Source organism: Bidens hawaiensis, unplaced genomic scaffold (assembly GCF_021521415.1).
Source record: "Bidens hawaiensis isolate Kalapana, Puna unplaced genomic scaffold, B.hawaiensis_p1.1 tig00047540_1, whole genome shotgun sequence".
Lineage (NCBI taxonomy): Eukaryota > Viridiplantae > Streptophyta > Magnoliopsida > Asterales > Asteraceae > Bidens > Bidens hawaiensis.
Genome location: NW_027498502.1, coordinates 112,818 through 129,197, shown reverse-complemented (window position 1 = coordinate 129,197; position 16,380 = coordinate 112,818). Strand labels below are relative to the sequence as shown.

Genomic DNA, 16,380 nt, shown 5'->3' with positions numbered 1-16,380 from the left:
TGACGGATCTCGGTGGGAGTTTTCGGGTTTGGCCAATCCTTGATTGCTTCAATCTTGGACTGGTCCACTTGGATTCCCTCCCCACTTACCACGTGGCCCAAAAATTTTACTTCACGCATCCAGAACTCGCACTTCGATAATTTGTCATACAGTTGTTCCTTCATGAGTAGCTCCATCATTAATCGCAAGTGCTCTTCATGTTCCTCCCTTGTCTTCGAATATATCAAGATGTCGTCTATGAACACAATGACGAATTTATCCAAATAAGGCTTACAAACACGATTCATGAGGTCTATGAATACGGCTGGGGCGTTTGTTAACCCAAATGGCATAACGGCGAACTCATAGTGTCCATAACGAGTGCGAAACGCTGTTTTCGCAATGTCTTCTTCCCGAACTCGGAGTTGGTGATAACCCGACCTATGGTCGACCTTCGAGTAGTAACTGGATCCTTGCAGCTGATCAAACAGATCATCAATAGGTGGCAAGGGATACCGGTTCTTGGTCGTCACCTTATTAAGTTCCCGATAGTCGATACACATGCGTAGAGTTCCATCCTTCTTCTTCACGAATAGGACTGGGGCTCCCCACGGGGATGAACTGGGGCGTATGAAACCCTTATCTAGCAGTTCTTGCAACTGCTTAGACAGTTCCTCTAACTCCTTCGGAGCAAGGCGATACGGTGCACGAGCTACAGGAACAGCTCCTTGTGTCAGGTCGATTTGGAACTCCACTTGTCTGTGAGGCGGAAGGCCAGGTAGGTCTTCGGGGAAAACGTCAGGAAAGTCTCTAACAATAGGGATCTGGTCGATTGAGACCTCCTCCTCCACAGCCTCGTCAGTACCTTTGTCGGTGATTAGGGCTAAGATCGCAGTATGGCCCTTACGCAGTAACTTCTGTGCCTTCATAAGGGAAATGATCCCAACTGCCGCACTCTCTTTCTCACCATGAACAATGAGAGTTTCTCCCCCAGGGAGAGGTATGCGGACGATCTTCTCGTGACAGACAACCTCGGCTCGGTGCTCGGACAACCAATCCATCCCAATAACTAAGTCGAAGCTACCAAGTTCAATCGGCATAAGATCTATGGGAAACAAATGACTAGACAATTCTACGGTACAACCCTTCAAAATATGGGACACTTGGATGGTTTTACCATCTGCTAACTCGATAGTGTACTTAGACTCTAGGGCAAATGGGGTGTTATTAACCATTTCACAAAATTTAGTTGACACGAAACTTCGATCGGCCCCGGTATCAAATAAAGTTAGCGCATAACAACCATTCATTTTATATTTACCGGTAATAGTTACGGAGTCATTAAAAGTCTCACCTGAACCACCACCAATAACAAAGGCTCTTCCCATGCCTTCACCTCCGTTGTTACCATTCCCAATGTTACCATTCTTCCCGTTGCCATTTGCCCCTCCGTTACCAGCATTCTTCAGTTTGGGGCAGTTTCTCTTAAAGTGACCCTCCTGTCCACACTCAAAACACCCTTTCGGGGCCTCTTGAGGTGGAGCTTGTTTCTGGGGGTTGTCTGCTCGGCAGAACTTGGTTTCGTGGCCATGTCTGCCACACTTGTTGCAATGGTACTTATCACATTTCCCCGCATGATGGAAGTTACACTTGTTACACTTTGGGAGTTTCCCCTGATATCCTCCCTGTTGTTGGTTCTGGCTCGGGTAGTTGTTCCTGCGAGGAGACTCAAACCGTCTCTGTTGATTGTGGCCTGAAGAGGTGCTCTTGTTGTTGGAGTTGTTGTTGCCACTAATCTCCCACTTGCGTTTATTAACGGATGTGCCAGTAGCAGACTTCTTGGACGGGAGAGTGCCTTGTTTGACGGCTTGATCAGTTAACTTATGAGCTAACCAGACGGCATCGTGAATGTTGGCGGGATTTGCCGATGTCACCATACTCTGGATCTGCGGAGGTAAACCGTCAATATACATTTCGACTCTCTTATAAGCAGGATCGACCATTTGAGGGCACAGTATCGCTAACTCATGGGATCGTGTCGTATAAGCCTCAATTTCAGAACCCTCCATCCGCAAATTCCAAAACTCATGCTCTAACTTCTGCACTTCACCACGCGGGCTATACTCGGTTTTGATCAGATTTTTGAATTCCTCCCATGACATAGCATTAGCCGCATTTAGACCCAACAACTGAACTTGGGTATTCCACCAAGTAAGTGCTGACTCCTCGAGAGTCCCTGTAGCAAACTTCACCTGGCTCGCAGCCGGGCAATTACACATAGCAAACACTGATTCTGCTTTCTCTATCCAGCGCAGCAAACCGACAGCCCCCTCGGTGCCTTTAAACGCATGGGGTTTACAATCCATGTAGTTCTTAAAGGTGCACCCTGCGGCTCCTAGATTTTTGGTTCACAAAGTAAGTGTTAGTACCTGAGTTTCGATAGGTCATAATGACAGCAAAGTGCATACTTACCCCCTGCCGCCTGCCCCGGAATCTGGGCGGCTGCAATCGCTGCGGTCACATGCTCGTTGATGAGTGCCGCCAGTTCTGCTGGAGTGAGGTTGATGCTGCCCCTGCCATGGCCACGTCCACGTCCCGACATAATCCTACGCAGTCGTGAACATAGACCAGATTAATGCCTTAATTCTAGTACATCAATAACAATCAAACAACTAATTTATGAACATCACAACACAATTTAAGAAAACAATACTTGAAAAGATAACTTGTAATCCAATTACAATCATTCAATCCAAACATGCTCGTTGATGAGTGCCGCCAGTTCTGCTGGAGTGAGGTTGATGCTGCCCCTGCCATGGCCACGTCCACGTCCCGACATAATCCTACGCAGTCGTGAACATAGACCAGATTAATGCCTTAATTCTAGTACATCAATAACAATCAAACAACTAATTTATGAACATCACAACACAATTTAAGAAAACAATACTTGAAAAGATAACTTGTAATCCAATTACAATCATTCAATCCAAACATCATAGTTCAAAAATATCCTCTGTTGGATGGGTACAACCCTCCCACCTAGGTTCATAAAAGAAAGAAATCCAAACGAATACCAACTGACGATATCACTCGTCAGATATTCCCGATGACCCGCTCACCTCGGGCTCCTCCTCGGGGTCTTCCTCCGGATCCTCCTCGGGGTCCTCCTCTGGGTCTTCTTCAGGGTCCTCCACTGGGTCCTCTGGAGGTGCCAGCCGGTCCTCCAGATCCCGAATACGGTTACGAGCAATGATCAGTTCGTTAGTCAGATCTATCACCCTGTCTGCAAGCATCTGCATCTTCTCACCTAGCCTCTCAACTTCAAAGGTTAACTTGTAGTGCATCTCTGACCTCCGATCGCAGAGCTCCCTCAAGAAATCCATCGTATGTTTGGCTCCACTCTGTTTCTGCGCTAGCTTAGCAATGTCCGACTTCATACCCTGTTTCCCACACTGCGCCTTATCCAGGCCAGAAACAAATGCAGCTATCACCCGCTCAGAAGGGCATGGCAGGGCGGGTAGAGTAGGGCAAGAAGGACCTACAACAACTAGGGGTGGAACCTCCTCCTTCTCAATCATCATGGTCACCACCTCTGGGTACCATTCCCAGTCGCACTGGGGCTTAGGCAAGAACGTGTGCTCGGGTGAAGACTCCTCAGCAGTAGATGTGCCAGCATCAGGGATGGTCCGCTGCCTCTTCAGTCTCGGGGACGCAGGTGGTGTGCTCTCCTCAGCGATGATAGGTGCTTTCTCACGGGCGTGATCAGCTGACGACGAAGATATACTGTGACACAAGGGTTGGGCTTGGGATGAGTGAGTGGTATCTCATGTATATATGTGCAGTGTAACTAATGCATCATGAAAAGCTATAGACCGGACTGCAACCTATATGAAATGGTATGCAACCTGGTTCGCTATAACCAATGGCTCTGATACCAATCTGTCACACCTCCAAATTTCCACTAACGGAGTTTTACCGTAAGGTGGGTGACAAACCAGGATCCGAACACATTAATCACACCAAACGACATCTACATGGTCTTAAAAGTTTTAACAAATCAAAATAAAATGTTCAGAGTCTTAAGTGCTAGTGCGGAAGCTAAACAAAGTGCGGGAGCCATCTCCCAAACAAGTTTAAATAATTCATGGCGCTACAAGCGCAAAACCAATATCAAGTAAATGTGTTCAAACTTAAACCAATGTGAGTCCATGCATGCAATGTTATCCTAATCCAAGTGCTTGCTAGTGACCAGAGGAAAACATGCTAAAAAGAGTCAACACATATGGTTGGTGAGTTCACAGGTTTTCAAAGTAAGTTATGCTCTATCAGTTCATAAACATTTATAAATAAAAGTGGCCCATGGTTAACTACACTTAGTTAACTCGTTGCCGCATAGTGTTATGTTTCCATCACGACCGAAGCTGACTAGTTATTGCCTCAAGTCAAGTATTGCCAAAACTTAACAATGTTTGGTCAAAGTTACACCCCGTTCGACCTTCAGTCGAGAATAATGCAGGGTTGGGTTTGTCATACCCAATAGTACTATTTAAATTTACCACGCCAGTTAACCTTAGTTAACGGTCCGATGTTCGTGAGGACTTTCCATGGCAAAGAAACACTACGTTATAAGCAACCAAACGGTTGTGTAAAGATTTAGAGCAAGTAAAGTAAAACAGTTTTGCATGTTTCCTCCCCCAAAGGAAAGGTATAAAAGTGGGGCCGTAAACTCACCTTGTTGGTGCTTTGGGTATTACACAAATCCGACCGAAGTAAATGCGTCACGTGCTAAGACCCTAAAAATGCAAGTACGTAAGTAACTTGTGGGATGGTTCCTAGAACCACTAGTATCCAACAATCTCCCATTGTTTTTTAAAAAGACTTATGACCAAAGTTTGACTTTTGTTGACTTTGACTAAAGTTGACTTTGACTAAAGTTTTGACCTTTGACTAAAATATTGACCTTTGACTAAAAGGTTGGACTTAGAATGTTTACCTTATAATTCTAGTCACACTTAATCAATCATCTAGTATACACACTTAGCCATATTCCTTGCAATTCTATGATCAATACACTTTCACAACATCACAAGCAAGACTAACTATTTAGTCAACTAGTTCTAAGTTGACTTAAAAAGTCAAAGTTCTAATTTACCACAACTAACATATCACAATTCGCAATTATCTCAATTCAACCAACATCTTTATCACCTTTAACAATTTATACCACCTAAACCGATTTTTCTCATCAATCGAAACTCACAATTAAATTACCAAATAAATCACACACGTACACATCAGTATTAGGTTCAACATATATTTTTCTCACAATTTTTGGATTTACCAATTCGTCCAGAATATTCATATACTACAACAACATGATTTATATTTCTATAACAACACAGCAGTAATCAAAAATTTGTCAAAAATTCCATATTTGTCCAATTGATGCAAGACCAATTGGACTAGATTCCTAATTCAATTTACAACATCCTAGAAGTAGAATTATATCCATATCTATTTTTATCATCAAGTTATGAAATTTACAACTCAACTCAGAATTATTTTCACTAATTTAGATTTGCATCCTGATTTTGTAAATTAATAAAAAGTATTCAAACAGTGTCCAAAAATTAAAATTTCGGACTTTCTGAAAACTAGATTCAAAGTACATATTCATAGAATCAATAATCGATCAAAAACCCAAACATATCATCAATTTATCAACAATCCAAATCCGTAACATCTAATCTGCCAATAAACAGTTTTAACCACAATCAACTACAAATCACAACTTTTTTATCCTTTTGATTCAAAATCATCAAGAAACATTTATGATTCAAAATCATCAAGAAACATTCTTACCAAATCAAATTTCATGTCTTATTTTTATCCATTTGATTTCATAAGAAAAGTAAAAACACATGTATTTATAAAAGACTCAAAAATACTAATCAAGACACATACAAAAATCCTTTTTATTTGTCAAACTTTGATCATCCCTTTCATGATCCAACCATTTGGATAAAAGATTCATATGAATTAATAGAAAAAGAAACATATAAACATAATAATCTACTCACTTTGCTTGATCAAATGCTTAAACCCTTGTTTACTAATAATCACCAACTTGTTTGTTTTGAAGATGATACTTGATTTGATTGTTTGTATGAAAGAAAATGAGAGTATGTGTGTGTGTGTGAGTATCACGGCCAAAGAGAGAGGAAAAGGGAAAGGAAAAGGTGTTGGCATCCAATAGTTGTAACCTCCTTGTTATTAACAACCCCTTTATGATTGATTTAATGAATATGATACTTAGGTTATCTTTTATTTATTTATTTGTGACATGGTACATAATTTAATAAACATTTCCTATGTAACATAAACTAAGGTTCCATTTAAATAATAAACATGTTACATGACATACAATATAACCTATTTAATCATTTAGCTTACTTACAATCACTTCATCATGTAATAACCATAATATAACATATTAATCACATAGCACATTATACTTATCATACATGTTATATGACATGTTTATTATAACATGCAAGACGAGTTTATTATCCTAGTTATAATTAGTCACTTATCCTTGTTTAAGTCACCAATGACACGTTGACTTAAATATACGCATACATGACATCACATGTACAAGAGTTCATACTCATAGTTAACAAAACTAACTGAGTTTACTGACACAGTCAACAGGATTTAACTGGGTTTAGTTAACAGAGTTAACCTGAAATTTGCAATTGTCACATGTGTTGTGTTCCAACAAGTGGTATCAAAGCTGTTGGGGCTCGATTACACTTGATTCGATTGTTTATTAGTATTACTTTTATTAGTTTTCGGTTTTAGTTAAAATTTGGATTAATTTAAGGTTAATTAACTGAATTATGGACGATTTGGATTGAATTTGAGGTGTTTAAAGGTATTGGTAAGGGTTTATGAGTTGGAATTGAGGTTTGGATTGGTTTTAAGTGGATTTGTTACCGGTTTTGGTTTAAGGCCGATACAGAGTGTGTGTTTTGGTATAATTGGACGAGTAATCGAGGTTAATTGGTTACGAGTTTAGGTGTTTTGGGTTCGCGATCGAATTACGAGTGTTTTGATTAGTTATTTGTTCGGTTTGGTTTAGTATCGAGTTAGTATTACAAATTTTCAGTTTCTGGGTTGATGTTCATAATTTCCAGATTTCTAGAAATTCTTTTTGAAGATTTGAAGATGAATATGATTCGCTATCATCTTTCTGATGATTCTTTATATTATTCACTTTGATTCGTTATCTAAATTAGTTGATTCGTCATAACATTCAAGTGATTAACTGATTCGTGTTATTTGTTAGTTCGTGTTATCTGATTCGTTATTTGGGATTAACTGATTCGTGTGACTATAACATAAAGGAGGCTGAACAAAACTTTGCATTTTTGTCTGCCTTTATGTCCTCTTACGAGAATTTGGTGAGTAGTAAGATTGCAACTAGTGATTTAACCGATGAAGATTATGATCAAATTGATCCCGATGATCTCGAGCTCTTGGATTTAAAGTGGAACATGGCAATGATTGTTCGTAAGGTAAAAAGATTTATGCAAAGAACCGGAAAAGATCTTCCTGCCCTGAATAAGAAGTTAGGTTTTGAAAAGTTGAAGGTAAAATGTTATAACTGTCAAGAATTCGGGCACTTTGCGAAAGAATGTGACAAGCCAAAGAAAGAGTATACTGGTCCTCGTGGTCAAAATCAAAATTCCTCCATACCACGGGTCAATGATGCTGAAAAGAAATCGTCTACTTCTGGGTCACATGCAGTTTTAGCTAATGGAAGTGATTGGTCACAACGACTATTGTGCAATGAAAATCAAGCTAATCTAGCTATGTTTGGGTTTCCTGAATACGTTCAAGATATAAGTGGAAGTGAAGTTTCTTCTGATGCTGAAACTGAGTCTGAATCTGATAATTCAAGTGAAAAGCTTCCAACTAGCTTTGCTTGTATGCGAAGATCAGGGATTCTACCACATCTGCTTGCATGGCCAAACAAAGTGAGGTTAGTAATTCTAAATCGAAGTTATCATGTGTTGATTGTGAGTATAATAAGTCCAAGATAGACTCATTAAAACTTCAAAATGATAATTTGCTGAAAGAGATTGTATCTTTAAAAGATACTTATAGGCAATCCTTGACCTCTCAAATCAACACAAGAGAGAAATTTGAGGCATTGACTGTAAGCAATCATGATCTTAAAGCCGAGTTATCTGTAAAAATGACAACTAATGACCAAAAGTTTCAAGAAATTTTGAAACATCGTTCAAAGATAACCGAGCTTGAAAATGAGGTTCTTGAGTTAAAGAATAAATTGAGTAAATTTCAAAATTCATCTTTTCTGTTGAATGAAATTATCGAAGTTTCTGGAAAACAAAAGGACTCAAAGAAATGTATAGGTTTTGATGAAATTCCTCCACCATTTCACAATGATTATAAAATTAATCCTTTTGCTCCAACTGAGGAAGATGTTATTACCAAAGAACCTACAATTTCAGAAAAATCAAAACATGTTTCTAACAAAGGTCTTAAACCCCAAACTTCAACTCAGAAACCTCATGTTCAAAGCAACAAAGTTTTTGTAAAAAATGTTGACAAAGTTATCATTAAGAATGTAATTGAATCGGAAATTATACACAAGAACAAGAACATTCCAAGTTCTAATCACATACTGTGTGAACCTCATGAATTTGAGGAGGCTGTGTATGGTTCACACACAACTAAGATGAAACAAGATGTTGTTGTCAAACCAGTGAAGTCTAAGAAACCAGAAAAACCCCAAATTTCTGATGAGGATTTGTTGCGTTTTATAAATCCTAATACATCTAAGCCATCATCTGCTCGTGTATTTAAGTTAAAAGGGATGGACACAATGTTCACTGAGAAAGACATTCCAATAAGTATCATTAAACCTGAACTAATTGAGAGTGTGTTTCAAAATGAAACTTCCAAGGTTCGTGAACTTGAACGTCAATATGCTCAAGCGAAAACATTAGTTCCATCTGACCCATTGACTAATGCAAAGCAGTTTTTAAAACAAGCTAAGAAAATTAATTTTGTGAAGTCAACTGGGACCGATACATTAAAAAGTTTTTCGAACTGTTCTAATTTAGATTTTTACTTGAAAAAGAAATCTGAATTATCTGATGAGTTTGCTAAGAGCATGACCAAAAATGTGAGTCATCATCAAACTTCTGCGTCATTCGTTCCAACTACCTCTCAACATCATCGTGTAGACATGCGAAGCTGCTTTCTTTGCGGTCAGCATGGTCATGTAGTGAGGAATTGTAGTCAGAAGAGCTATCAGAATCTTCATCCTTTTATCAAGGACCATTATAAGCCGGTTCCTGTGGTAAAGGAAATTCTGAAACGACCTATGTCGTATGCTGATGATACTCATATTATGTTTTCTGATATACATCCTCGAAAAGTGATTCATATGAATGAAACTCATGGTTCTATCAAACCTAAGTTTATTCCTGTTACACCCTTATGCAAGAATGAAAATTCAAATGTGGTTCAAGCCGCTTACTTAAGACGAAAGTCTAGGAAGCCTGTAACTTATTCTCAAGTTGCTGAACAACAATTGAATGCAACTAAGGTTAATTTTTCTCAAGAAAACCAAAAAGTGCCCAAGACTGAGGCCTGGGCTGCCTTTTTGAACAAATCATTTTTCTTTTATGTGTAGGGTTCATCCAAGACCATTTCTGGTGAAAACTGGATCATGGACAGTGGATGTTCTCGTCATATTACTGGAAATCGCAACCTCTTATCAAATGTGAGAAATATTCAAGGGGGTTATGTGGCGTTTGCTGGGAATTCTGGGGGTATGATTACACAGGAATGTGATGTTTCAAATGGGAAGATTACGTTTGAGAAAGTTAACTATTGTGATAATGTGGACCATAATTTATTGAGTGTGTCGCAAATTTGTGATAAGCAATACACTACGATATTTACAGATAAAGAGTGTCTGATCTTGAAACCGGGTTATGTGATTCCCGAGGACATGGTTGTCATGCGATCACCACGATCAAATGATATTTATGTCTTAAATATGAATACTAGTGTATCTACATCGATCGAAACGTGTTTTATCTCGAAAGCAACCGAGAAAGACTCAGTGCTTTGGCATCGAAGAATGGGTCATATACATGTTCGAAAAATGAACTACCTAATGGCAAACGATTTGGTATAAGGGGTGTCATTAAAGAACTTTAAGTTATCCGATCACTATGTTGCTTGTAAGAAGGGCAAATAGAAGAAGAAACCTCACCCATCTAAGTTATTAAATTCCATAGATACTCCGCTTGAACGACTTCATATGGATTTGTTCGGTCCAGGGAATCGTGCGAGTATTTCTGGAGACTGGTATTGCCTAGTCGTGACTGATGATTATTCGAGATACTCATGGGTCTTATTTATGAGTTCGAAAGATCAAACGCCTGTTTTGGTACAAAACTTTATCACTAAAATCGAATCACTTTACAAACAAAAGGTGAGGAGAATTCGCAGTGATAATGGAACTGAATTCAAAAACACTATATTGGATTTCTTTTGTCTCCAAAAAGGAATTCACCGTGAATATAGTGCACCTTATGTACCTCAACAAAATGGTGTTGCTGAACGAAAGAATAGAACTTTGATTGAAGCTGCAAGGACTATGCCCGCTGATTCTAAGCTTCCTATACAATTTTGGAATGAGGCGGTGAATACAGCTTGTTATACACTCAATCGTGTTCTAACAATTAAACGACTCAAGAAGACCAGTTATGAATTATTGAATAATCGTAAGCCTAACTTAAAGTATTTGAAACCTTTTGGGTGTCCTTGTACTATGTTAAGAAGGGATGTGGGTAAATTTGATGAAAAGGCCATTGAAGGTTATTTCTTGGGGTATGCGTCTCCTAAGAAACGGGTTTTTAATTTTACGTCTGGTTGTGTTGAAGAGTGGTACCATGTTGACTATCAAAAGTACACCACTCCTCCACAAGGGAAAGGTCCCGACTGGATGTTTGACTACGATGGCTTGTTCAATTCATTTACTCCATCAACCGATCATCCAGATGAAGATTTAGTCCGTGCTTATTTTGAAGAACATTTAGAAATGCCAAGATTTGCAGGTTCAAATGATGTTGAAGCTCCATTGGTTGCTCCAACTGAAGAACCTGACAATGAGTCTCCTGTTCATCATGTTAATACTTCTACTTCATCTGATGATAATGCAATTGTGGATCAAGTTATTGAACTTGACAGTGATGTTTCATCTCCTGAATTGGGTGAACATTACACTAATTTATTTGAAAATGTTGCTATTTCTGAAAATCCTACTCCCAGGATTCATAATTATCATCCACATGAAAACATTATTGGAGACCTTGATGTGGGAGTTCAAACTCGTCGTCAAGTTGCTTCCTCGGGTGAAAATAATGTTTTATGTGCTTATGCCGATTTACATTCCACTGGTATTCTAAATACAGCTAAATTCTCTTGTTTTTTATCCCAAGTTGAGTCTACAACTCCTCGTGTAGCTCTGCAAGATCCATCTTGGGTATAGGCCATGCAAGAAGAATTACAGTAATTTGCACGTTTAGGTATTTGGGATCTTATTGACAAACCTACTAGAGTCAAGAAAGCAATTCCGACAAAGTGGGTATTTAAATTTAAGAAAGATGATCGTGGGGTAATTGTGAGAAACAAGGCACGTTTAGTGGTGCAAGGTTTTCATCAGCAAGAGGGTATTGATTACACTGAGGTTTATGCTCCAGTTGCAAGATTATAGTCGATTCGAATCTTCCTTGCATATGTTGCTTACAAGAATATCAAAGTGTATCAAATGGATGTTAAAAGTGCTTTTCTCAACGGTGAACTTCATGAGGAAGTGTTTGCTCTACAGCCTCAAGGTTTTGAAGATCCTGATTATCCTGACCGTGTTCATCGTTTAAACAAGGCATTATATGGTCTACATCAAGCCCCAAGAGCTTGGTATGGCACGCTCGCCGACCATTTGACGGATAATGGTTTCAAACGTGGAACTGTCGACTGCACGTTGTTTTATAAGAATATTGGTGATGATCTTCTCCTTGTTCAGATTTATGTCGATGGCATAATCTTTGGGTCTACAAATGATACATTGTGTAAGGAGTTTGTTGGTGCATTTTGTGACCGTCGCTATGCAATTCAGACCAGCGGAACGCCACAGGCGAAGTTAGCACAACTTCGCCGTAGGCGAAGTTAGAACAACTTCGCCAACGGCGAAGTTGTAACAACTTCTGCCTTAGGCGAAGTTATCCCAACTTCGCCATAGGCGAAGTTATGAACAACTTCGCCTACTGGCCCAAGCCCAAGCCCGAGAAGATGTTTTGTCTATATATATGTGTGTCTTGTTTAGGTTTTGTATAGAGAAAATAAGGGTAATTGTGTTATAGTTCATTTGTCTAGAGAGTAAAAGAGAGGAAGTGTCGTGAGGGACGACCCGAGGTAGAGCTCACCTCGGGTCGGACGTGTTTCTGTTTATGTTACGGTATGTAACGTGTTTTAATTATTATATAAGAATCTGCAGATTTGATTATCCCGTTCTTGTATTTGTTCGTGTACGTGTTTGTTCTTCATCTTTACACCAATAAACGAGTCTAGGAGGATTCCGCACTCCTAGACGTCGTGCGGATCTCGTATCGATCAGCGACGCCCCGGGGGGGACCTACATGTGGTATCAGAGCCTTAGGCTCTTATGCTATGGTTCGAGATCTGCGTTTTGGTGTTTCTGGCACGTTTCTGTGCGTTTCTGGCCGAACAGCGCCGCAGGCGAAGTTATTGTTCATCAGGCGAAGTTGCCGTCACTGTTCGTAGGGTTTCAGCGAAGATATAAGGTTAAGCGAAGTTATCCACAACTTCGCCTACCTCACAAGTTCGCTTATCAGTCAGGCGATGTTATGGACAGGCGAAGTTATGGACTGGCGATGTTAACTTTAGGCGAAGTTAACGAGAAAAAAAAAAGAAAAAAAGAAAAAAAGAGTATTTTGGTGTTTTCGTCTGTATGGCCAGATGTACACGATTATTGTGAGACCGAAGATGTTGTTCCGTCAACGAGTGATCTTGTTATCTGTTGGTCTTACGTGTGAACAAATACGTGTCAACTCTGGATATGGAGTTGAGTTTGAGAATGGGATATTGATTGAAACTGGATATTGACACATATTTGGGAGTTTGTGGGCAATGAAATTGTTGTTGTTCGAGGTTGACCAACTGAAGAAAGTCAAATTGAACTGAAGGTTTTTGTCATTACTGGATTGCGGTCAGAGCATATTATTTATGTTATTTTCAAGGCGTTCGAGAATTGGATCCTGAAACGTGATGCTTATTTATTTGAGTAAAAATTCTGGAACAAGTTGGATTTAATCGGGAACTAAAGTGTTTATGTTCTTGATCGTTATCCCTGGTGATTGAAGATGCTTCGGATTAATTAATGGTCATGTGTTAGATTCTGTCATGGTGGTTTGTGATGAAATTGATCACTTGATATTGAGTAGTTGAAGATTAAACCTTATCGTATGCCGACGAGTTGGTGAAGTTGTGGAGGAAGCCCAACTTCACGTGTTGGTGAAGTCAGATGGACTCACGTGATTGGTTGAGATGATCTATTGGCACGAGGTTGCATGCATTTCAAAGACCTCAATCATTATAGTCGGAGAAGCTTACACTGAAGGGGAGATCTGATATGGAAGACGCTGGGTGATTGGTAGATTTGTGAAGCTACAGGACAGTTTCAGACACGACTGGTTGATGAGCAAACAGAAGATCATCAGTTAAGAGGGAGTCTGTTGGTGCATGTTTTGTAACAGATGATCTTTTGTGTTTGTTAGAATTGAGAGCAACGGTCAAAGGGGAGACTGTTGTTGCATTTTGTGACCGTCGCTATGCAATTCAGACCAGCGGAACGCCACAGGCGAAGTTAGCACAACTTCGCCGTAGGCGAAGTTAGAACAACTTCGCCAACGGCGAAGTTGTAACAACTTCTGCCTTAGGCGAAGTTATCACAACTTCGCCATAGGCGAAATTATGAACAACTTCGCCTACTGGCCCAAGCCCAAGCCCGAGAAGATGTTTTGTCTATATATATGTGTGTCTTGTTTAGGTTTTGTATAGAGAAAATAAGGGTAATTGTGTTATAGTTCATTTGTCTAGAGAGTAAAAGAGAGGAAGTGTCGTGAGGGACGACCCGAGGTAGAGCTCACCTCGGGTCGGACGTGTTTCTGTTTATGTTACGGTATGTAACGTGTTTTAATTATTATATAAGAATCTGCAGATTTGATTATCCCGTTCTTGTATTTGTTCGTGTATTTGTTCGTGTACGTGTTTGTTCTTCATCTTTACACCAATAAACGAGTCTAGGAGGATTCCGCACTCCTAGACCTCGTGCGGATCTCGTATCGATCAGCGACGCCCCGAGGGGACCTACAGAGTTCGAGAAGTCTATGCAAACCAAGTTTGAGATGAGTTCGATGGGAGAGATGAATTTCTTTTTAGGGTTGCAGGTTCATCAGTCTGCGAAGGGAATCTTCATTCATCAGACAAAATCTGTGAACGACGTCTTGAGCCGATTCAAGATTACTACCGGAAAAATCCCTTCTACTCCTCTTCCCGTGGGTCACAATTTATCACCGGATGAATTGGAGGATACCGTTGATCCTACCCTCTATCGTGCCATGATTGGTTCTTTAATGTATTTAACGGCTTCTCGCCCTGATATTATGTTTGTTGTTTGTCTTTGTGATAGGTATCAAGCAAGTCCACGAGTGACTCACCTAGATGCGGTCAAGAGAATTCTTCAGTATTTGAGGGGAAATCCAGACATCGGGTTGTGGTACCCCAAGGATGATACTTTCGATCTTACTGCTTATTTAGACTCGGACTATGGAGGTTGCAAGATCAATTTCAAGTCAACCACGGCAGGATGTCAATTTTTGGGAAACCGGCTTGTTTCCTGGCAGTGTAAGAAGCAGACAACGGTCTCCACTTCAACCGCCGAAGCTGAGTATGTTGCAGCCTCGAGTTGCTGTTCCCAGGTTTTGTGGATACAACAACATCTTCACGACTACGGTTTGAAGTTTCTTACTACTCCCATTTTGATTGATAATTCTGCTGCCATTAGTATCACTAAGAATCCCGTACAACATTCTAAAACGAAACATATCGAAATACGATATCATTTTATACGGGATTGTTATGAAAAGAAATTAACTGATCTTGAGAAAGTGCACACTGATTTTCAAAAAGCCGATCTATTTACCAAAGCGTTTGATAAAACACGTTTTAATTTTTTACTTGGTTTATATGGATTGAAGACTCTTGCTGAGATCCTAAAGTTAGGATGATTATCTTTACTTTAGTTTGTTCTATTTTCAATTTTATTTTGTTTTTAGATTTTAGGGGGTGAATCTCAGAAAATTCAAAAATATTGTGCCTTTAGGTTGTATAGATAAAACCCAAAAACATTATAAAACTTTGAAAAATCAAAAATACTGTGTTCTTTCTTGTTTTATCCTAATATTTGAAAAACATAAAAACATTTTAAAATTAGAAAATACCAAAAAGATTGTGATGTTTATTTGTACAGAAAATTTTGAAAAAGTCAAAAAGAATGTGAATTTTTCTTGTTTTTGTAAATAAAAATCCGAAAAGACAAAAAGATTGTGTTTTTAGTTTGTAAAGAGAAAAACCAAAAAGATTTTGGCTTATGATCGCTGAAAATCATGCCATTTGCTTCTATTTTGAAGGACATATACTTGTGTATGTTTGGTCCTGATAATTTCTTGTAAATATTCGGGTTAGCCATTCACCTGACAAACTGGAAAGTACTTGGGGCGTTCATTAAGCTTTCTACTTTATTTTTAGCTGAAAATTTAGTCAGATATTTAAGTTTGTGAAGCGTGCTTGCATGTTTTGGTCATGTTCTCTACTTTTAATGGATAGGATAGCCATTAATTTATGAACTTAAATTAACTGGGGCAATTTAAATCATTTTGTTTTATGCTCCTCAAAATTTTAAGGTTTTGAAGCAAAAAGAGAAAATGATAGTACATTGATTATTTAACCCCAAGTCCAGAAAGAAATAAGCTTAAAAGACTGAGTGCTTAATCTTTGGTGCATTGATAGGTCTTAAACAAGCTGTTAGAGTAAAGTTAGTGATATAAACTTAAAGAAAAGCCAAATTGAAAGAGGTGTTAGTCTCTAGCAAAAGTCTCGGTGAAGATGGCAGAAATGTAATAACCATTCATACTCAATCCTTATTGTTGTTGATCACCAAAAATATAATAAAGCAAATAACAAGCGTTAGGATTCTGGACACTGTGAGTCTTT

At 39.1% G+C, this 16,380-nt stretch overlaps 1 protein-coding gene across 1 annotated transcript; it reads right to left on the bottom strand.

The window, feature by feature from the left end:
* Window positions 1-420: 420 nt before the first annotated feature.
* LOC143597070 (uncharacterized) lies at window positions 421-2,581 on the bottom strand. The gene is made up of 3 exons (XM_077075675.1): window positions 2,452-2,581; window positions 617-2,374; window positions 421-458 (listed from the first exon to the last, which is right to left on the bottom strand). Exons 1-3 carry the CDS (start codon window positions 2,579-2,581, stop codon window positions 421-423), a joined length of 1,926 nt encoding a protein of 641 aa, XP_076931790.1.
* Window positions 2,582-16,380: the final 13,799 nt, after the last annotated feature.

Bases quoted from the DNA above. Each gene is read 5' to 3' on its own strand.
- LOC143597070 (XM_077075675.1), bottom strand. From the start codon at position 2,581: ATGTCGGGACGTGGACGTGGCCATGGCAGGGGCAGCATCAACCTCACT. The intron at 2,375-2,451 runs GTAAGTATGCAC...CCAAAAATCTAG, and splicing joins TCCGGGGCAGGCGGCAGGGG to GAGCCGCAGGGTGCACCTTT. The intron at 459-616 runs GTTTCATACGCC...CTGTTTGATCAG, and splicing joins GCAAGAACTGCTAGATAAGG to CTGCAAGGATCCAGTTACTA.